We start from the raw sequence: 23,937 nt of genomic DNA on the forward strand, positions 1-23,937 counted from the left end.
TAGAGCTTAAACAAATCTGGCAAAAGCATTTTCAGATAACAGTATAAATGTACTGCAACTCCAGTATATAGTACACTATGGTAACAGTTTACAGAATCTATTCGTCACATATGACAAGTGCAGGCCATTCTCAAGACTGGTCCGGTCAAGCCGAATAATGGCGGTTTTTGACCTGAAACTACTGTAGATGGGTTGGACCAGACGAGGAGAGGGAAGAGTAGAAGACGAAGACCACCGGTGAAAAAGGCTGTGAAAACAGTGAAAGCTCGCGCCATGGAGTTGGACTCATCGAGTGCTGCTGCTGCCTCTGCTGCAGCTACTAGCTGCAACGGCGCTGCACTGCATTGCACTTGAGCGACGCTGTTGTTCACAGCCGTCAGTTCCCATCTGGCAGCTCCCTTCCTTTGCTGCCCACACTCCACAGTCTCTTTGAAAGCAAAGCTAGCTAGTGGATGGTTTTTGCAGACTTTTGTGAAGCTTCTGTTAGTGAGGCCATGAAATTTTTTTGGCTCAGGAATGAATGATTCCTGATTTCATGTTTCTTTTCCCAGGCTTGGTGTTCATCGAATAGTCCCAGGGGCTGGGCACCATGATTGTCAGCATGACAGTATGTAAGTGCCCCTGGAGAGGGTAATATGCTGTTTTCATTTGTACGGGAGAGTAGTTGACATTAGTCATTAGTATCGATCATGAAGTGATGAGTTATAACCATCAGCTGTTCTCTGAAAAGGAAAATTCATCTTGTGCGAGAGAAGCTCAGAAATGTTGACAGGAGAGCGCCCGTGACTGATTGGACACGTGCACGAAGATACTAGTAGTACATAGAAGTATTATTCACTCTGCTTAATTTGTTGGTAATAAGTTGTTAGCGCTCACTATACTTTACATAGACACTAGGCACAACAACGTCATTAACAACGCGAAAATGGTACGGGGTAGCCATCCTTCTGGATATCGGGTTGGTAAGCAAGAGACAAAAGTAAAAATCCGGAATTCTTGACGAAACCTACCCACCGATACTACCACTAATTCACAGATTTCAGGGCAACAGCGCGCCCGCACGCACGCACGCCGGCGACACCACGGAGCCGAGCGGCATCGCGCTCGAAACTGGCCGCTACTGCCACGCACCGCGCCGCGCGCGCGCACGCACGCTCCCCTTGCCATCCACGGCCCGTGCGGCGCACGCCAACAACCACGGCAACGCAACGGCCGCGCCACGCCACGCCACGCGACGCGACCCACACCGCGCCGAGCCACCCAACCCAAGTTGCCTGGCGAAACCGCGAAACGCCGCGGATGCCATCGGCTTCAACACTTCGCACCGCAAACACCGCCGAAACATGGAAAAACTCCCCAAGAAAACCCAGTAGGGCCTTTCTTAAATCTCGCGCACGTCCTCCACCGCCGCTGCGGCCTTTGCCGCTCCCGTTTAAAAGCGAGCCACCGCCCCGCCTCCTGCCTCCCCCCACCAACACCACTACCCCTCCACATCTCCCACTAATAACACCGACCTGACGAGCACCACCGTCCCGAACACCAGCAGCTGCGCACATGAAGGTCCTACGGCTGCTCGCGGCGCGGCGGTTCCGGCGCCGCGCGGTGTCCACGATCACGGCGACGGCGCCGGCCACGCCATGCGGTGGCGGCGGCTGGTATGGCGAGGACGAGGGCCCGTTCTTTGACCTCGACCTGTCGTGCTGCTCGGCCTCGGCGCCCGCGTCGAGCGCCGAGTCGGGGTCCGAGTCGGAGGACTACTCGTCGTGCGCCGGCGAGTCAGACTTCGTCATCTCGCTGCAGCGGAGCCGCTCCGCGTCGCCGTCGTACGAGGAGCGGGTCTTCTACGTTGGCGGCGGTAGTGGGTGGGCGCGCGCGGCGGCGGCGGCGCCCGCGCACCTCAAGTTCTGCGCGTCCGAGCCGAGCGACGCCGCCTCGCGGTACGGCTCCGGCAGGCGCGGCAAGCTGCGCACGCTCAGCTTCGGGTCCGCCAAGGCCGCGTTCTACGGCGGCCGCGCCAGCTTCTCCAGGAGCTCCAACAGCGCGCGCTCGGCCAGGCTCTTCGCCGCGTTCGGCTACGGCTCGCCGGACCAGGGGGACGAGGCCAACAGGAGGACGCCCTCGCGGGACGTGATCAGGCGGTACCTCAGCAAGATCTCGAGGCAACTGCGCCGGGTAGCCCCCAGCGCCGGCGCGGACCTCCGGCTACGGAAGAGCCGGTCGGCGTCCGCGGCGCAGACGGCGGCGTGCCAGTCGCCGCCGCCTCGCCGCGACGACTCGCTCCTCGAGCAGCAGGACGGCATCGCGAGCGCCATCGCGCACTGCAAGGAGTCGCTCCACCGTGGTACGCGCCCCGCGCCACATTGTCACTTGTGATCCTCCATTTCGTGATCTCGTCTCGAAGTGCACTGAATCCTGACGCCCCGTGTTCATTCACTTGCGTCGTGCAGCGTCCATGTCAGAGTTCGACTCGCCATTGCTGCGGTCACGGAGCGATCCACGAAGCTAGCTGTACCAATCGGCTTCGAATTCTCTCGACGAAGCAGAGGCCTCCGAAGAAGCTTCGCGCTGAATTTCGCGGAGGAAGGCGAGATGAAGAAAAAAAAGAAGAAGACGAGGGAACCTTCAAGTACGAATTGCTTGTTAAAAGCCTCAAGAAAAGAAAACGCGGTGGTTCAGCGAGCGAGAGAATTCTCTTTTATTAACCTTTCTTCTTCTTTGGTGCGAGTGAGTGAGTTGAGTTCGTTCTTTTGTGTAGTTTTAGGCGCGGGGAAAGAGCTCCTTTTAGGCTCCTTTAGCCACTCCCCTCCTCACGTACAAGCGTGGAGTTGTCAGCTCTGTATGTCACTTGTTGTTACTCCTCTTTTTCATATTTTGTTACTCGCAACACGACCTGTAATTAGGCACTTGAAATCCACTGCATTCTTCTCTCTGACTCGATCGAACCGTGTCCCACATGCCCGTTTTCTCAGAACATGACCAGTTATCTCAGAAACATGATACGATACACCAAAATGTAGCTTTGCAAGATGTGTTTAGGAGGAAGCAGGGGCGGCCATGATCAGGACGGTGGCGAGAGACGATACGTACGATTTGTGGGCTGTGTGGGGGTGGGTGGGCATTTGGGCGGGACAAAGATCTGCGCATGATTCGCTCCTCTCGAGCCGCGCCGCGAGAGCCCATTTCTTTCGGCTTTGTTTATCCCCAGCACGCACTGCCGTTCCACGGCAACTCGCTGCAGCCTTTCTCTTTCCTCTTCTTTTTCCCCTTCCCCCTCTTCTTTTGCTGCTCTGCCGCTGCTGTTCCTCCCGTTTTACCACTACCAGTTTACTGTGCAACCACACTACTGCTAGTTACCGCCCCTCCCATCACCTTCAGTACCTTCTCATCTGAGTTCACCTGTGTGCGAGGCAGCAAAGGTGAGAAAAAAAGGCCACGAGAATGGCCCAAAGCTTTGACGACGCCCAGAGAGAGATAGAGCATTGTTTAGTCTGACCTTTGCTTGGCTTTAGGACTTTAATCTCGTTCGGGTTAGGAAAGCCATGGCATAACTAACGCAAAAGCTTGGCAAAAGCTACGCTGATAACGTGAGTTACGCCGTGCATCGTCGTCGTCAGCATTAGCAGCGAATCCGAGGAGGCCTAGCGTGCATCTAATGTGGGGGCCATGGCCATGATGCCCAATGGAAAAAAAATTGTCTCTAATCTTATATTCTGCGAAAGGAGGCTTCTTTTGTTCTTGGCTGGCCTTTGTACTGATGACAAAACTGCATCCCCCTCTCTGCAGAAACTTGCGGGTGCAATGATGAAACGCGATGTGCAGGATTTCGCGGATCTTGACTGCTTGGAGAGGAGGGGAGAGATGCTTCGTTTGCGGTAGATAGATAGGGCCTTCATTGTGCTTGTGCATAGCAGTAGTAGTCTGAACTTCAGTAGAGTTGGGGCAAGGCAATCGATTCAGTCTTCCTAGTGAGCATAGAGTTGGGCTATCATGGCAAATGGCATATGCAACTGAGATTGCTACTACGGACACTCATTCACAATCGTGCGCTATTTGAGCAGCAACGGGAAATGGTTTGTTTTAGTAGTTTAGTAGTAGTACTCGTACTGCTTTGGATCATAGCAACACACATCTTTCCCATGAAAAAACTATGAGTTCTTCAGATTGTGAATATCTAGCTTAATTATGAGACTGCACCACGTTTGCTACCTTTGGATTTGGATGCATGAATCCCGTTTTGCTCGTTCTCGACAGGAGCCGTAAGACACGATGGTTTAGAGAGATTTTAATTAGAGGGAGATCTATCACCTCTTCACCTTGTTGCAGAACAACAAGCAGCCTCCTTGGATATGCCTCTTGCTGTTGCCTGAACTATTCGGGTTCTTTTTTTAGATAACGAACTGTTTGGGTTCTACGTTTTCTGTTCATGTTTTGAGGGTCCAGAGGTGCATGAACACATGTCACATCGGGCAAGAACATCACTATTCGGTTTCGTGGTTCTAGGGTATCAAACGTGCCTCTAAATCACGGACAAGGATGGGACCGAGATGATAAGGGGATCTAGTATTCCCAATGCCAAGAAATTGCACACAGGTTCTTTGGAGTGAGATTACATGGCGCCTTCCTACACTGTATGGCTTGCAAAGGCAGCAACCGTACATATGCTCTCCACATGGAAGAACAAGAAGCAGCATTTCACCTTCGGCCTAGGAAAAGGAACATATTTTTTAGTTCTTTTCTTTTTTATGCTTTTGCTTTCCCAAAGTGTCTTCTAATTTTTTTTCCATGGTTCCTTTGGCAGAGGCTACTCTTTACTCTTTCAATAGGTAAACATGAACGCTTTACAGTGCTATAGTTTTTGTCCTTTGCAAGGGGTCAACTGCTGGACTCAAATTCCTTGAATGTTGGTCAGTTGGTCACAGCCGATGCATTACCGAGTTACCGACCATAAAATTGTATTGTATGAATTTTTTTGGTTGTGTAAGATACGGTTTCCTCGCTAGACAGAAGTGTAGGATGGCATTGCTAGTCAAATGATCCTAGTAAAGGATAACACGAAGGCTCTGGGAAATTTGTACTTACATCTTGTTTAGAGCAAGTTTAATAGTATAGTCAACTACTAGCTCCAATTTATCTATAGCCAATTTAATAGCTCATTCATACAATAGTTACATACTACACTATTAATATCTGGTCCCACCTGTCATACACACTGTGTCTTAGAGTCTATGCTACAGCTGGCTACAAATCTGTAACCCGCTGCCCTTTTATCTCCTCATTTATCTGCTTAAAATATGTTTGTAGCTGGCTTATAGCCTGCTATTGTACCTGCTCTTAGTCGTTGCATAATGAAGAATGATTGCCGTTCCAGTGGACCATGCTGAATTAGTCTTGTTTAGAACTGAAAGGATGGAATATGATTTCATTTTTAGTCCTACCAACACATCTCCTTTCTCATAAAAAAAATGTCTTCGTATTCCTTTTTGACATAGTTCGTTGACATCAGTGCATTGCTAGTTTGCTGGCTTGCCGCCTCTTCGAGTGTGAAATGATAAAGGTATGCTAGGCTTCACGGAGATGAAGTTTGTCAAGACGATAATTCATAAAGGCTGTGTTTAAATCTAGGGGTAAAAATTTTTATCGTGTCACATCGGATATATGGACATACATTTAAAGTATTAAACATAGTCTAATAACAAAACAAATTGGAGAATCCGCCTAGACAAATTTATTATTAAACCTAATAAATCCGTTATTAGCAAATGTTTACTGTAGCACCACATTGTTAAATCATGAAGCAATTAGGCTTAAAAGATTCGTCTCGCAATTTACACACAGTCTATGTAATTAGTTTTTTTTTCTATATTTAATACTTCATGCATGTATCAAACATTCGATGATACATTCGATTGACAAGGTAAAAAAACTTGTCAGGGATCTGTAAACAGGCCCCAAGTAAATGGCCCATAGCCCGTAACGAAAGCTTTCATGAGCCCATCCAATCTGTAGACCTGTGCCGTGTGCAGCTCCACGCACAACTTTGCACGGACCGTTCTGATGATTAGACAGAGTTCAGTTCAGAGAAATATATGTATATTTCCCATTCTTAGTTCATGCACTGGGACAGCAGTTTCACACTTTCATAAGATTGAACAGTGTTATTACCCTCAATTACATGTAAATAAGAACCAGATAAGCCCTATGGATATAATGGCAGGGTTTCCATGTATGAAGTCAGTGTAAAAAAAATTGCACTCAATCACCGCCAATTGTAACTCCCTCTGATAAAGTAGATCTGTATCAGTTTAAGGATGTTCTATAAAAACCATGCATATATCAATCCACAACAGATCGGGGATGCGTATAGAAAGGAAGATCAATGGATGCAAGATCTCTTGGCCAAAATCCCACGGGAAATCACAAGAAGCATGCATGTTTACATAAAAAGAGCACCTATGTACATTCTGTATATTTCCCATTCTTAGTTCATGCACTGGGACAGCAGTTTCACACTTCCATAAGATTGAACAGTGTTATTACCCTCAAATACAAGTAAATAAGAAGCAGATAAGCCCTATGGATATAATGGCAGGGTTTCCATGTATGAAGTTGGTGCTGTAAACCTTCATAAGCCATAAAAAGCTCAAGGCGTATCAACTAACGCACCGCGAAAGCACGAGAGGTTCCTGTAAAATGCCTGACCGAACCAAACATTGGTTTGGAGGCACCAAAATGCCTCAATCTGTAAACACCAGCAGCAGCGTCTTCAGGAACTGTCCACTCTAGAGTTGCAAAACTTCTTGAACTCAATCTTGCGGGCCTTGACCACTTGAAACGCAATGACCAATCATCATCATCGTAGACAGGAACCCAATTATTGTTACCATCTAGCTTCTCGACGAGTGCAAAGGTACCATCCGTAAGAAGGTCATTCCTTGGGCATGCTGAATAAAATGTAGCATTCACAGTACTACCCTTGTTGAATGTTGAGTTACCAGGAACATCCGAGTTGACATCCCCAAACTTGACACCAAGAGGAGTTGAGTCAAAAACAACACCAGGAAGTAGTCCAATTTGCTTGTCCAACATATCAGGAGGTTGGAAATTTGTTGGGACCTCTTTGTTTGCAATCATGGCCATAGCAAGTTTCTGAAATTCTTGGATATAGGCACTCAAGGTGTGGGGACCATACAACGTTGATGCTCCCTGTGAAAAAGGTATTCATTTGAACGAATGATTCATGAGACAACATGTATCCAAAATTCATTCAAGCGATCCTACAGTACACTATGTATCCAAAATTCATTCAAGCGATCCTACAGTACACTATCTGCCAGAAGGATTATGAAAATTTTGGGTAAAACAAAAATTGCATATTCAGCTTCAGAACATCAATAACTGCCAACTGATATAATTGTCCAGAGTCTAATATATAAAAAAGTTACATATTTTTTACCCTTTTTCTGGCACCAAACAGAACAGATCGCCTTAAGAAACTTCATATATTGCACCATAAGGGGCATGATCAAGATATGGTAATTTAAGTGCCGACATGCAAACAAGCAGTAGAGTACCTGACAGGCTGACACATAGGCCTATCTATCTATCTATTATATTATTAAAACAGCTTTGAAAGGAGACACTACGTTCGTTGTGGGGCTAAAAATTCCCACATTAATCGGAGAAAAAGAAAAAAAAAGTAGAGTCCAAGTAGAAGTACAATATAAAAATAGCTGAAATTCGGAATTAAAAATAAGCAATATTGAAAGAAGTTTCCATATAAGAACCCAATACGAAATTAATCAAAATTCGAAATAAAAATAAAATAAAATCCAAAATTAGAAAAGAAAAGGAGAGTCCAAGTAGAAATACGATTTAAAAATAGCAGATATTCGGAATTAAAAATAAGGAATATTGAAATAAGTTTCCATATAAGAACCCAATACGAGATTAATCAAAATTCGAAATAAAAATAAAATAAAATCCAAAATTAGAAAAGGAAATGAGAGTCCAAGTAGGAATACAATTCAAAAATGGCTGAAATTCGGAATTAAAAAATAAGGAATATTAAAATAAGAATCCATATAAGAACCCAATACGATATTAATCAAAATTCGGAATAAAAATAAATAAATCCGAAATTAGCAAAAGAAAATAAAAGAAGAGTTCAAGTAGGAATACAATTTAAAATTAGCTGAAATTAGGAATTAAAAATAAGCAATATTGAAAGAAAAATCGATATAAGAACCCAATACGAGATTAATTAAAAGAGAGTTCAAGTAGGAATACAATTTTGAAACAACTGAAATTGAAAATAAAAAATAAGAATATTGAAAGAACACAATACGATATTAATTAAAATTTGAAAAAATAAATTCTGAAATTAGAAAAAGAAAAACAAGATTTTAATTAGGAATACAATTTATAAATAACTAAAATTTGTGATAAAAATAAAGACTATTGAAAGAAAAGACCATCTAAAACACATGACGAGATAAATTAACTAGACTATAAAGGAGTAGAGTGGTGGCGGTTGATACGACATATAAAAACTATTAATAAAACACCAAATAGAATCCTAATGACGATTAAAAGGAGGGACGATAAGCAGGCCGTGAAGCAGACGAGCAAGGCGGTTGCCGGGACTTCTAGAAAGTAAAAAAAAATAAACCCCATTGATAAACATATTTGATTTTTAAAATCTCAATGACAATAAAAAGGAGAAGCATCGGACGGGGTGTATAGGAGTATAGTTGCAGAGCCGCCGACGGTTGACGGGACTTCTAGAAAATAAAAAATGAATTCCAACGATAGCTATGTTCGATTTTTAGAATCACAATGACCATAAATAGTAGACGGCGGACGGGCCGTAGAGGAGCATAGTGGCATCGTTTGACGAGACTTCTAAAAATTATAAAAAATGAAACCCAACAAGACAATAAACTCTAAAAACTACAAGATCCAATTTTTAAAGGTTCGGAATTTCTAAAAAGTAAAAAAAAATGATAATCATGTTCGATTTTAAAATCTCAATGACAATAAAGAAGGGAGGCAGCAGGCGAGCCGTAGAGAAGTACAATGGCAAAGTCGCTGATGGTTTGGCGGGACTTTTAAAAAGTAAAAATGAAGCCAAACGATAATTATGTTCGATTTTTAAAATCTCAATGACAATAAAGAAAAGAAACAATGGACAGGCCATAGAGGAGTATAATGGCAACGTTTGACAGGACATCTAGAAATTATAAAAACAAAACCCAACATGACAATAAACTCTAAAAACTGTAAGATCCAATTTTTAAAGGTTCTAAGGAGAATGATTAGAAATAGTGGTAGATCGAGCAAGCAAATAAAGAAGGAAATGACATAATGGGTAGCAACTGGTGTGACTTTTAAAAAACTATATAATTAAAAACACGACGATGATAAGATTTGGTCTTTCAAAGTCTTAAGACAATGAGATAGCTATTTAATAAATTTTAATTAAAATCATACTAAAAATATATGATTTTATTTGGGTGCTAGCCGCGCAATTGCGTGGGCCACCTAGCTAGTTATATTATTAAGACAGCTCGAAAAGAAGGCACCACGTTCGCTGTGGAGGCTAGAAATTCCCACATTAATCAGAGAAAAAGAAAAAAAAGAGTCCAAGTAGAAATACAATCTGAAAAATAACTGAAATTTGGAATTAAAAATAAGCAATATTGAAAGAGGAGTCCATATAAGAACCCAATACGTGATTAATTAAAATTCAGAATAATAAATAAATAAATTGCTGAAATAAGAAGAAAAGAAAAAAGAGAGTTCGAGTAGGAATACAAATTTAAAATTACTAAATAGATTTACTGTACAAAAGATAATCATATCAATCTAATTATAGATCATACCATCCGTACTAGGAGTCCTTGTCCGTTTAGAAAAATCAATTGCAGAACTGTACAGTATAGAGTTCTAAACCAACATACATTCCCGCACATATATAGGGTGGAGATACCAAGCCAGCATGCTTAGGCTGCAGCAGCAGAAAAATAATACAGTGCCCTCATTTCATACAAGTCCATATATAAGAACCCAATACGAGATTAATTAAAATTTAAAATAAAAAATAAAACAAAATCCGAAATTAGAAATAAGAAAATAAAAGAAGAGTTCAACTTGGAATGCAATTTAAAAGTAACTGAAATTCGTAATAAAAAATAAAGACTATTTAAAGAATACACCATCTAGAATACATAACGAGATTAATTAAAATTCCAAATAATTAATAAAATAAATTCTGAAAATAGAGTAAAACAACTAGGAATATAATTTATAAATAAAATCTATCGGAACGAAAAATATGGAAATTTCAAAAAAAAATCATCTAGAACACAACGATGATAAATGATAATAAATATCGAAGAAGTTACAGGGTTGTAAAGGAGTAGAGTGGTGACAGTTGATGAGACATCTAAGAACTATTAACAAAACCCCATATAGAATCCCAATGACAATTAAAAGGAGTGACGACGGACATGCCGTTAAGCAGAATGGTCACGACGGTTGGCGGGATTTCCAAAAAATTAAAAAATAAACCTCAATGATAATCACATTCGATTTTAAAATCTCAAATATAATAAAGAGTGGGAGGAAGCGGGCGAGCCGTAGAGGAGTACAAACGGTTTGGTGGGACTCTAGAAAGTAAAAATTGAACTCAAACGATAATTATGTTCGATTTTTAAAATCCCAATGACAATAAAGAGAGGAAGCAGCAGATGGGCCGTAGAGAAGTATATTGGCAGCTTTTAACGGGACTTCTTAAAATAAAAAAATGAAACCCAATGAGACAATAAACTCAAAAAAACTATAAGATCCAATTTTTAAAGGTTAAAAGGAGAATGAATATAAGCCATGGTAGATCGAACAAGCAAATAAAGAAAGGGTGACAAAAAAAGTAAGGGGTAACAACTGATGTGACTTTTATAAAAGTTACAACATTAGAAATACGGGGATGATATGGTTTGGTCTTTCAAAGTCTTAAAGACAATGAAATATCTATTGAATAAATTATAAGTAAAATCATATTAAAAATAGATAATTTTGTATGGGTGCCAGCCGCGCAATTGCGCGGGCCACCCAGCTAGTTGTTCTAAGGCTTCTAGTTGAGCAGGGACATATGTAAGCATGGCAGATTAAGTACAAACTTAACGTAGCAAAGAAGCTAAATTAATAAACACACCACATGCACATAGATAGCTATAAATGAATTGGTCTATGAGATGAGTCTATTTTGCCTGATTCAATACTGTTGTCAATGTATAGACCAGATGGCCAAGTTTATACACACCTCATATCTTTGGATCTGGTATTCTTCAAAAGTTGTAATGTACTGAGAGTAGCTGTTTGTTAGCCCCGCAAGAACAACATGAATATTTTTATCAAATTCACTGTTTCCACTTGTAAGAACAGTTTTCACAGCATCACGTAGACGCCTGCCAGCCATTGTTGTGAATTCTGTACCCAAACATGACAGTAATTATTGTACCGTGAGTATCAGATAACATATTACAATCCACTGGAATAAGACATCATATGCACTTTTAGCTTGGTAGAAATTCTAGGGGCGAGGAGTTGGGAATATACCTCCAGGAACACACAAGATAACCAGCTGACCAATTCTAATCATTTGAACTGGAAGTATCGCAGGCTGCATAAAACTACAGAAGTCAGTACAGGACCAGCAAACAGATTTTATTTTTTTTGTAAATTCACTAAGTAGTTTAATTGTAGATTTTGCTTCTGAGTCCACATGTCATGGAGCTCACTCATGACTGGGTTTGGAAGTGACAACTCATTTGATGTCATTGCTTTGCCTCTAGCACAACAAATCATGCTGGTCATAAATATCATGATACTGGCTATGGTTTAAGCTTTGAAACTATCTGAATATTCCAGAAAAGGTCAAACAAACCGAATCATTGAATTAGAGCATTTGCCAGTCATCAGTGTTACTAAGAATTATATGTTATATCAGTACCTGCAGTACTGATTTCATGCAGCAACATTTGCTCTATAATAATGGCCACCTTCGACCTTTGCTATCAAAACTCAAAGAGTAAATGAACTAGGTGTTTCAAATATAAAGGTACCACATGTGCCTGCCTACTATTATTAAAAGAGAGAGAGAGAGAAGCCATACCGCCCAATCATATGGTTCCTTCATTTCACCAGTGTCTAGCAATATTGGTTTTGGAGAATGACATTCAACTTGGTCCTTCCCTGGTGTCTTTAACAAGTTCCTTACTAACTTCCAGAAAGGGTTTCCCTGGTAAGAGATATATAAACCAGTGAGTAGCATGTTACCCAAATTTTGAAGCTACTATGTATTGACATGCTAAACCTTGACATCTCCTTGTCTGAAATCAAAAGCTCCAGGGCCATCTGTGGTTCCAGCAGCAAAAGCAAAGCCCATTGCTGCTGGGCATGTTTTCACGGTCTGCTGACCGCCTGCACTTGTAGAAACTTTAACTTCAAGTTTTGAGAAATCTAAATAAGTGTGCCTATAGTCAATTTTGCCTTGTATTTCTTCAGAAGCTGAATCAAAGAGATCTCTAGCCTTTAGAAATTGCCTATTCCCAATAACACGGGTACTTTCAAACTCATCAGGGTATCTGCAAAGCAGCAAAGAAGAACCTCATTTATAACAGTTTCTAGCAGATGTACAGGAAGGTTATTAAACTTTTCAGGCATGGTGGATACCCTGGGCCTCGTCCATAGCAAAGTTCATTTTTCCCATTACATGTGCTGTGATTGAAGTCACAGGGAAGATTGGTGTCTATGCAAAATGTTCCAAGGACATTTGGACTAACATCTCCACAATTGGACTGACAAAATGCAGAAACAAATTTAGGTTTGTTTTGTTGAGTACTTCTAATGCGCCTAGTGATACTTGAACCTGCCAACCGCCTGCCACCTGAGGCCTCATAGGATGATGCCAATTGTATCAAGTCATCAGCTGAACAGCAATTGAAGAAAATAAAAGTTCAGGCATGACCCAACATGTTTCACCGATATATGTGAACAGATCAAGGGGCATATGGTTCAGGTTCATACTTATCTCATTTGGTTCAGGAATTATAGTAGAAACTCTCCGAGGAAGTACAGATGTCTTGTGCAAAGATCTCAAATCATCAGAATTTGCATGAGCTGACTGTTTGGGCAAGCCCATTTGTTCAGCCCAGTCTTCCATGAAGCGTGCAGCGGCTCCCTTGTTATCACCACTTATCAAAGAATTTGTACGGCTCATTGATGTTCCATGAGTTGCAAACCAATTGAAACTTCCAACTGGACCCAGTTCATCGTCTACAAACTTGATGAGGGTCATTTCTTTATCAACATTATACTCGTACTTGCTTCTCTCTTCGGCAGGATTATTTAGGTATGCACTTGGGCTGCGATTCACACCAGCATCAAGGAGGTCACCTGAAATCAAGTACCCTTTTTTTAAAAAAAGAACCACTGCAGTAACAACGTATGCTCAGTAGGCATCATATGGGGAGCGTAAGTGCACAACATACATCTAAAATCAGGCTTCAAGTCATCTATTGTTATAAAGCTTTCTGAATGATAAGAAAGAAATAACCAGAATTCAAGTAATGACATTTGAAGGCCTACTTGCAACTAAATGAAATGCATATATGTGAGATTAAAACCGTCACAAATAACAGAAAACAGGTGCATTGTAATTTACTCATTAAGAGTGAATTACGCTTTGGGCTACATTTTATGACCTAAGTTTCACTTTGGACCACCCTTAAACAAATCTTTTCACTTTGAACCAGATAAATTTGCCATTGTTGCGATTTGGACCACCACAAACGATTTTTTTTCAGTACAATCAACAACCTTAAACACATCAACTCTTGTATACGGGCGAACACCTCTATGTATGGTTCATATGTTTGCCGAAAGGGAAGTTAGACATGACAAGAAAAGTTTTTCATGGTATTTCAAACCGCAACAATGGTAAATTTATCCGGTCCAAATTGAAAAGATAGATTTAAGGGTGGTCCAAAGTGAAACTTGGGTAATAAAAGGTGGACCAAAGTGTAATTTACTCATTAATTAAACAGCAGCAAAAATTGGCTCCGGAGGCGGTTTTGGAAAACCTTGGCTAGTCCAAGCAAAAGCTAATTTTATACCTTTATTCACAAATATTTTCCCAGGACGGAGGTTGTTATGAGCTTCAACAATGCTTTGCTCGATGCCATCAACAATTACATCAAAGGATTGGCGAACAAACCCAAGAGACGTGACAATATAAACTACATACTGAAGATAACCTCCAGGCCCAGCATGAGTGTGGATGCCACTGATAGCCACGTTGTTCTCATTATAAAGATCACCATACCTGCAAATTTGAGGATCCCTGATGTTATGAAAAACTACTGAGCAGACTTTATTAGGTGCATGGCTGCATAAGGGTCTCAAGGCTGGCCAGAAGCACTGGGAAGAATCCTGATGCTGTAAGTCAAGGTTTTGAGGTTCAGTTGGACAAAATATAAACTAGAAATTTGGTTTATTTACCCATAGGAAATACAATACCATGTTGAGTAGGTAGTCGATTTAAGAGATAATGTTCCAACTTCCAACAAAGTGACTCGACTGAGACTCTAGGCGTGCTACAACAGACAAGCAACATGAGTACCTTAGCTACAGCATTGTCAGCACCAGCCTACATGATGGCGTGCTATAATGCCTCACTGAGCTTTGGGACATAACAGATTCAAACAAGATCATACCAGTGAACATGAGGGCATCTGGGTTCCTCAATGTTTCTGCAACATGCATTGCAAAATGGCCAATGATTTTGAGGCAGTGCCTCACTTGAACAATCTTTGAAAACAATAAGACGGCCATCAACAAATGATGGTGAGGAAGAGGATCCTATGACTTACTTACCTCTGACAGGGATCACCGACATGTTGGCCCTTTAGGTAGCGGGCCCACATGTCAGTGACTCCAAGTCAAAGGGAAGTAAGTCAGAGGATCTCAAATTCTCAATCCATGATGATGAGTAACTTGACAATGAGTTACGGGTCTGCTTTTTTGGGGAACATACCATGCATGTAGAAAGGTTGATGGATCATTTTATACACGATCTATAAGCGCATATCACATAAAGTTGCAACAAACATGCAAGCATTAATAAGGTCGCAAGAAATGTTAACTCTTACCTTGCTTTTAGCCTTTCAAGCACCTTTATAGTCACAATCTGTGATGCCATACAAGCATCGATATTAACAAACACAACACGCTTTCCATTAGGCTCAGCCACAATAAATGCACGTGACTTCAGCCTGAAGTGAATTCCCGATGCAATCTGCTCAGTATTTGCATATCCCATCATGTTAACATCTGCTGCAGGTCCTGTTATGTCGAAGCTCCCCATACCGACCAGATACGGCGAGGCTGAGAGTACCAGGCTGCAATTCAGAAGAACAAGAGCTAGAAGAAGCCATAACCATACTCTGGATGAACCAAAACCACGAGCTTGGTAGCACAACCAAGATGAAGCCTCCATGAAGGACAATGGAATGGACTTGTTAATCAACTCATGTAGGTCCAAAATGTTGAATTTACTAAACTGCAAAAGAAAACAAAGTTTGTAAGAAAATTCACACATCATTACAGCATAATGGATTAATGATGTGATTAACTATGCGTATCATCCAAGCAGGTTAAGACAAAAGAAGGCGCCAAATTTTTTCAGAAAAAAACAGTAACAGTGGCAATACTATTAATTGTATCACTCTTCATGAACAAAATACAAGAAAGAAGAGATAATTTTCACCAACAGGGATACTGAAATGAAACTCCCGAAGTTTCATCAGAGCTATACCAATAAATTTGGGTTGCTGTGGACATATGGACGTTGCAAATCGTATTACAAATTTACAATTGCATCATCAGGTCCTAAACACGCCCCTAAACTTGAAAACCGCACCACTCCCCAACCACAGACGACACCACCTTCAGTACCTCAGAATCCCAGATCCGGAAAACGGTGAGCACCCAGTGACCCACCCACCCAACCATTTGCCGAAGAGCAGCCTCCTTCACCGGCAAGCGACCCCCCACAACGATCAGACCCCCATCAAATTCCACTACGAACACCACAAGGAATCAGGAAGGCCAGCCATTTTCTCACCAAACAGACCACGGTAGCAACAGCCTAAAAACAGTCTTGCACAGTCTACAAGCTAAGCCTAACGGCCATTCTCATCGAAACACGCCACCAATTACGCGAGAACCGTATGACAATCGCGTGACGAACTTCCCAGTCAAGCGAAACGCGCCGAATCAGCATCAATCGAGTGACCCAAGCCCTTACTGGAACTTGGAAGAGAGGAAGCGAACTCACCGGCGGGCGGCGAAGTGGCGAAGAACCCCAGAAACCCCCACTCGACCACACTCCCCCGGGAGGAATTAGGAAGCCCCGCGGCACCGACGACGGCTCGCCTCCGCGCACAAATTTAAGCCGGCCACCGGGCGGCGGGCGCAGAAGGCGACGCGGCTCGCTGGAGCTCCCGAGAGCGGCGGACCTCGTGGTTGCAGGAAGCAGCCACTTGGGAATGGGATGCGCCTCTATTTTAAGGCGAGCCCGCAGGGGTCAAATCTCCGCGAGGAGGAGGGAGGCTGCCGCAGATATGGGGCAAGTGGAGACGGGGGGAGAAGTGGCGAAGACGACCACGAAGGGGACAGTGACTGACAAGGCGAAGCGTCGAAGGTACGGCTTGGCAATGGAGAAAGCGGCCCGAGCGGCGGGGAAAGTGGAGGGCTCGGCTCCTGATGCGGGCGCGCGCCGGCGTGGGCTGTCTGTCAACCAGTTCGTGCTGCGGGATGGTAACGGGCTGCACCCGTCGGGTGTGACCACCCCGTACCCATCCCCGCAGCAGAAAAAATCGAACGTCACCATCCCCATCCCCGCATACGGGTGTAGCAGTAAAAGTGTAGATTTCCCCCGTCCAGGCCCGCAGAGTCTACTACACACCCACCCGACTGCAGCAACCACAACAGCAAGCCAACAACAAAAGAGGAGCAGCGCAGAACGGGAGGAAGCGGTGTGGTCGAGCACGCAGTGCGCCTGGGGCCGCCGGTCGTCGATCTATTGGCCAGCATCGAGGCGGCGGTGTAGCACGGAGGGCGGACAAAACGGGGTCGCGGTGGGCAGGCGGCGTGGTGCAGAGGCGGCGGCGGCGGCGTGTCCGCGTGTGAACTACAGCGAGTCAGCGAGAAGAGAGAGGAACGAGAGTAGGGTTCGTTGATTTTTGCTGAAAAGCTCTTCTCCGCATGGGCCTTGGGCAAGTAAATGCATGTGAAAAATTCTGGTGGGCCACATATTAAACAAGCAGTGCATATCAGCCCCAAGGGTTAACAGGTACAGGGGCAAGATAATGGACCCGCACCCGCTCCACCCGACGGGTGACACTTTTGCCCGTTAAGAGACCCACGTGGATAAAAACTAAGACCAGTCGACACTAGAAATAGTTTTTATAAACTCCACGTCATCAAGAAACTAGTACTAGACACTACTCTTCCAATACAAACATCACATTTCCATACCTAAATTTAATGCTACTTATCTCACATGATGTCTTGGATCACTACTACAAAAACAGAACAGTCATTAGTGCCAGTTTTTAAAGCCCTATAGGTGCCAGTTTCAAGCCCAACACCTTTTGGTCGGCACCTATTATCAAAGTCATTGGTGCCGGTTCTATAACCGGCGCCTATAATAATATAGTTGTCGGTTATACTATTATAGGTGCCTATAATAGTGAGAATATATAGGTGCCGGTTCGGATAAAAAAACGGCACATATTTCCCTCGCCGGCCTATATGAAGGTGTCAGTTTGGTTAAATAACCACCACCTTTCGTATAGATACCGGTTTTGTCCATGACCGCCACCTATGAGATTTTCAGACCGTTGGCGGGAGTATTTTTAGTGCCGGCACCAGTGATCTTCCCAACAAAACCGACACCTATTAATCGTTATAGGTGCCGGTTTTTTGCTAAATTGGCGGGAAATGACTTATAGGTGTCGGTTTTTGGCTAACCGGCACCTTTGTGGCCGACACCTATGGGTGTTTTTTTACTAGTGGGTGTTGTGTAGAAACTATGTCTCATACAACACCTGGTTTTCTTCTCTTTCCTCATTTATTTATTTGCCACATCATCTTTCATCTTATGTGGTAGTTTATTTAATGCTATAGACACCATCCTAATTATTGGATTGGAAATGACCTAATGGAGTAATTACCTGTCGGGTTTCGGGGCCATTGCCATCTCTAATGTGGGTGTTGTTAATGATGCCCATCTCTGAAGAGGGAGAGCAGCTTTAATGATGTGTACTATAGTTTTAGATGGCAATGACGATATCTTTAGAACAGGTACAATAGTAAACTACCCCTCCGTCCCAAAAAAGTTTCAATCCTAGCTACAAATCTGGACACACATGTGTCCAGGTTCATAGCTAGAGTTTGGCTTTTTTTTGGAACAGACTAGGATAAGCCAACTATAAACATATTTTAAGGAGATAAAAGAATAGAGAGAAGAGGAGTGAGCTATAGATTTGTAGCTAGCTACAACACGAACTCTAAGACGTATGTATATGACATGTTGGATCAGATATGTGTAGTATATGTTTATAGGTAAATATTGTATGGATTGACTATAGTATTGAACTGCTCTTAGATTGCTGTTCGATGCGGTGGCCTGTGGGTAGGCCCTTTTATTTCGGACAAACTGGAGGGGGTTCGGCGACGTGTGCAGCAACGTGTAGAGTGAAGCGGGAGCGGACTGATTCTGGCATCATGTCGTCGTGACTAACTGGATTGCCTAATGATGATTTTAAGATTGGTTTTAAGATTCTTTTAACCTATTTTTTTAGCGTTGGCTTTTAAATCATTATGTAACACATAAAATTTTTATCTATGAATTATTTTTTATCTAATAAGTCGTTTTGATTTATTAGAGAATATAGACAACCGATGAAACTCTTATACTGTGCATTAGGGAGGAAGTACAACGAAAGCGAGAGCTGCATTGTCACTTGACGCACCCTTCCGTCAGCACCGCGGTCGATTTGCAACTATATATTATATTAACTTATATATATCCTGTCCTAAAATATAAGCTTTTTTAAGTATAGTGTCAAGTCAACTATTTTTAATTTTAACTATTAATAGTAAAAAAAAGATCAATCATGTAAAATTGGTGTTACTAGATTTATCGTTAATCAAAATCATAATATGTAACTATTTTTATTTAAAACATTTATATTTTTAATAATATTGGTCAAAGTAGTATCTCAAAGATTGTGTCGGAGTCTAAAAATATTTATATTTTTGGACGGAGGGAGTAACCGATTTGCAAACATGCCGGATAAGAGTACTTAAGTTAAGGGTCCCTTAATATCGTTGAATTTTCTAGCACCAGTTGCCCTTTCGCGTCTTGGCAGCAGGCGTACCAATCATCCAGAGCAAGCAACATGTGATGAAGGTTTTTGGCCGATCCAGATCTTGGATTATTTTCGTTCGCGATCGCCATCAGCCCATCAGTGTGATCACACACTTCCACACGAAGCCGCCATATACCCTCGCAATATATTGCGTGCACTGCAGCGTACACATCTCGTAGTCCTCACTCCTCAGTCCACACTCCACACACCACCTATTCCAACTTACAATGAAGACAATGGCCCTGTTTAAATCCAAGGGTTAGAGTTAGTTTGAGCTAGTTGAGGCTCAAATAGCCTTAAAGGATCCAAACATGAGGAGTTAGATTGGGGCTAGTTGCATCTAACCCACAAAAAAACTAGCCCCTTCAAGAGGTGCTTATTGGAGCTAGTTTGAGTGGGGCCCACCGTAGAAGCCACTTTTCTCTCTCTCTGCTTGCACCGGATCCCCATCTCTTCCCGATCCCGCACAGGATCCTCTCGCTGGACGCCGCCGCCTCCCCGATCCACGCCGCCGCCGCCACAGATCCGCGCCGCCGTCCCCGATCCGCGCCTCCGCCGCCGATCCTCGCGGCGTGGCCTCCCCCACTACCCGCGCCGCGCCCTCCCTCCAACCGCGCCGCCGCCAACCCCGAGCCGCGCTGCCTCCGACCATCCGCGTCGCCGCCTCCACCGATCTGCGCCGCCGGCCACGCATGGACGAAGACGGCTTCGACGACCTCAGCGCGTGGGCTTCGCAGCCGTCGGCGAGTGGCCCTGCCACCGCTTCCTCTGCCGGCGTCGGCTTCGACCTCAACTCATAGGCGCCGGCGGCGGAGGGGTTGAAATATGATTTGTTTGTGTCATTTGTGAGAGGGAGGAGGCTACACATGAGTCTGCCACACCAAATCCGGTTGGAAAGGAGCCAAATGATTGGAAAAGTATATTTATTGTCAATCTAACCCTTCCATCCAAACACCTCTAGGGCTAGAGTTAGTTCAGAGTTAGTTGAGAGCTAGAAACTAACTCTAACCCTTGGATCAAAACAGGGCCAATGGCAAATCCTCAACGTGGCCCTGCAAGCACAAGAAACCTCTCTGGAGTCCGGAGGTTGAGACGCTCTCTGTCTCCGTGTTCTCCTAGAAAAAAAATAAGCAGTGGGTTTGTTCCTTTCATTCATAGAGGTAGGAGTAGGAACATGATCATTTTTTTTTCAAAAAAATAGTATCCAAATGGTCAGGTGATGTTATTTTACATCAAACATGGTTATGTTCTTTCTTTTTCTTTTTTAGAAACATCAAACATGGATATCTAGTACTCCCTCCGATCCACACTATAAGATGCTCGTCTAAATTCGCTGATATGCATATAAATTCAAACTCATACATACATTCATACATGAATATATTAAAAACCCCAGACGTTTTATAACGTGAAACAGAGAAATTATTCATGTTCACTGTTTCTGAGAGAGATGAACATGCATAATTGCGTATGTCTGGGTATGCATGCATCCTTGCGGCGCTCACATAGGATTTGGTGTCTCGTAATTTTCGAACATGTGTACTAGATGCATGTGCATCAGTACATGAGTGAGTGTGCCTGATTGGTACCGTGAATATGGTATTTGTTGAGTATGTCCCCCTAAAAAACAGTACTAGTATAAACAAGATTATATTTTACATTACAGGAATCGGCGGGGAGTTAGCGTCCCTATCCAGTTACGAAGTTAGCTGCTATTAGCAGCAAGAAACAGTATGGGGGTCCATGGGGACAATGGTGGATAGGGTTGGAGTTTGTTTTCGCGTCGTGTTATGTCCCACCGTTTTATTCTTCTACAATGATGGAAGCGACTGCATTAGTAGATGTTTAATATTTAATCCCTTCTGGAAACCCCCCTGCTGTTATCTTTCCAAACATGTATGCTCCCCCCTCTCCCTTTTTTTTAACGACTCGCACGATATGGTGCGAAATTCTATGGATAGAACAAGAAAAAAAATTACAAGATTACAAACTTGAAAGGTCGTAACCAGGAAAAGGAAAAAGGTATACCACTACCCATACACTGACAGTGCCAACTCACAGATACAGGAGAAGGCTAGCACCGGACCAGCCGCTGCTAAGCGTGAACGACCGCCGCTAGGCCAACAACGGAACACAGCCGAGATCGCCCAAAACCTAAACCATTACAACCAACACAAAGCCCCACTCTATCCAAGTCTTCAGGAGTTAGGGAGAGAGGGTGAGAGAGAAGAATGGAACTCCTCTCCCCCTAAGGCCCTCCGACGTGGCCAACTTATAGAAACTAGGATGTCACTACAAGAGCATGAAATTTAGAGCAAGGTTGCACCAATTGGTTGGGGGTTTCGGCAAGGAGGTGCCTAAACGACGTCGCCAAGGAGAGAAGTGACGAAAAACACCGCCACCGCCGTCCGTCAAGGTCTCAAAGAGAGCCGAGACTGGGCTTTCGCCAGGCAACCACACTTGAGGGATGAGACAACACAACAACGCTCCCAGGAGGGGAATGACGCTCGAACATCATCATTGCCAGCCCGGTCAAGACCAGGCTAGGTTTTCACACGCCATCCATCACCTACCGATCTACCACAGGTGTACCATTGCTCCATCGTCATCTAAGCCTCCGTTGGCACGTGGGCACCATTGCACCGGTGCCCCCCGCCGGCCAATCTCCATGTGCTACCACCTCACTGGCTCCACCTCCACCAGCCTCACCTCCCGCTGCGGAGGCCCTCGCGCACTGGCCGTCCTCGGCGTGCCATGGCCGCACCTCCTCACTCCGCGGCCACCGGCCACTCCTCCTCGCGCTGCACCGCTACCGGCCACACCTCCTTCGCCTAGCCGGCGCCGGCCGAGTCTCCTTCACCGTGTTGGCCGCCAGCCCCACCGGCCAGCACATTCGTCGCGCCTGCTGCCGGCCAGGCGCCTGCTCCTTCGTGCGCCGCCGTCGCTCCTGCCGCCGCCTACCGCAATCTCCCACGCCTCCCCGCTGATGCCACCACCCGCAGCTTACCGCCGCAGTCAACGTCGTGGCCCAGATCTGACGGCCACGACGCCAGACAGCCGCCGCAGCCACGGTCGCCGCCAGCGCCACTGGTCCTCTGTCGCCATCGCCACGGCTGGATCCGACGTGGGGGGTGCCAGATCCAGGTGCCCCGCTAGCGCCGGCACCCCGCCTCGACGCTGTCGTCTTTTCGGCCAGCTTCCACCATGGACTTGCCCGCGCTGGAACTATGGTGGTCGCAGCCGCGAGCCCTGCTACCGCTGTCCTTGCAGGCCGTCGGCTTTGCCAGCCACTCGCTCAAGCGGCGGTGAGGCAAGGGATGGGTTGGGGGAGGGGGGCGGCAGCGGCGGCGGCTAGGGTTTCCACCCGGGTCACCTGTGCGGGAGGCTACGCGGGCGAGCGAATGGCTGTATAGGCCCTCCTTGTCATTATCCTCTAAAATTTCCAATCTCTTTTAAATAGATAAATAGTACGAGAGCTTTCAACGAATTTTTGGTCGACATTTCTTTGTTCCAAACAACCTATTGAAAACATATTACACGAACCGAGTCCAAAATGGCTAATACTTGATGCTGCCGATAAATCCGCAACATAAATGCTAAACAGCGGGATCCCGTCGGGACGGGATAGGATCCACTTTTGTCCACCGTGTCGTCCACCCTGCAGCGCGAGACGAAGGGATTGGATTGGAGAGAGAATGGCGGCGTCGTCGTCCCTCGCGTCCTCCCACCTCACCGAACTCCGCCGCGCAGGCGGCGCGTCGCCGTTGCCTCTGCCCTGGTGCATCCGCAGCAGCTCTGCCTCGAGTGCTCTCGCCGCGCGCATAGCGTGTCGTCACCATGGCCGGATCAGGCAAGGTTGCCATCCTCCTTCCTGTTTAAACCAGCAATGCAAGCAAGCGATGCCGTCCTGGAAGCAGCGTCGGAAGTCGGGCTTCTTGGACACAGCGATTGCGGTGAAGCCGTCAACGATGTGCTTGTACGAGCGGACCAGTTGCGGCTTGCCGCCAGCAGTGCTGTTGCCGGGGAGGAAGGGCATGTACTAGCTCCACTACGCGCCGTCATCGTCCATGCCGGTGGTGGCAGCGTCCGGCCACGGCCTCAGGAGGACGATGTACTCCTTGTACTCCAAGGGATCCTTCCTCCTGCTGCTGGGGCGCCGATGCATTGGTGGTGGTGGAGCGCCGCCGGGGGAAGGAATGGGCATGCGGTGCAGTGGAGACGACGAGGATCATCTGATACCTCGCAAGTATCATCTGATACGTGGTAGAATCGCATGATACCTTATAAGTATCACCCTATACCGGTTAGGTTATAGGACATGATACCTCGCAATTATCTCCTTCTATGTGGTAAGAATCGTATTATACCTGATAGGTACCATATGATACCTCGCAAGTATCACATGATACCTGATAAGTATCACCCGATACCTCATCCCATT

General features: G+C 44.7%; 2 protein-coding genes across 2 annotated transcripts; one reads left to right on the forward strand and one right to left on the reverse strand.

Moving 5' to 3' along the window:
- Window positions 1–1,409: 1,409 nt before the first annotated feature.
- Window positions 1,410–2,932, forward strand: LOC9267700 (uncharacterized). The gene is made up of 2 exons (XM_015786463.3): window positions 1,410–2,341; window positions 2,448–2,932. The coding sequence occupies exons 1-2, from the start codon at window positions 1,555–1,557 to the stop codon at window positions 2,504–2,506; spliced, it is 846 nt and encodes a 281-aa protein (XP_015641949.1). The 5' UTR covers window positions 1,410–1,554; the 3' UTR covers window positions 2,507–2,932.
- Window positions 2,933–6,362: 3,430 nt separating this feature from the next.
- Window positions 6,363–16,826, reverse strand: LOC4326680 (neutral ceramidase-like). Its single transcript, NM_001398279.1, has 10 exons — window positions 16,397–16,826; window positions 15,210–15,619; window positions 14,175–14,383; window positions 13,087–13,455; window positions 12,733–12,988; window positions 12,374–12,644; window positions 12,173–12,298; window positions 11,617–11,680; window positions 11,321–11,487; window positions 6,363–7,203 (listed from the first exon to the last, which is right to left on the reverse strand). Exons 2-10 carry the CDS (start codon window positions 15,554–15,556, stop codon window positions 6,655–6,657), a joined length of 2,358 nt encoding a protein of 785 aa, NP_001385208.1. The 5' UTR covers window positions 15,557–15,619; window positions 16,397–16,826; the 3' UTR covers window positions 6,363–6,654.
- Between the last annotated feature and the right edge of the window lie 7,111 nt (window positions 16,827–23,937).

The sequence above is a fragment of the Oryza sativa genome, chromosome 1 (genome assembly GCF_034140825.1).
Source record: "Oryza sativa Japonica Group chromosome 1, ASM3414082v1".
NCBI classification, from domain to species: Eukaryota; Viridiplantae; Streptophyta; class Magnoliopsida; order Poales; family Poaceae; genus Oryza; species Oryza sativa.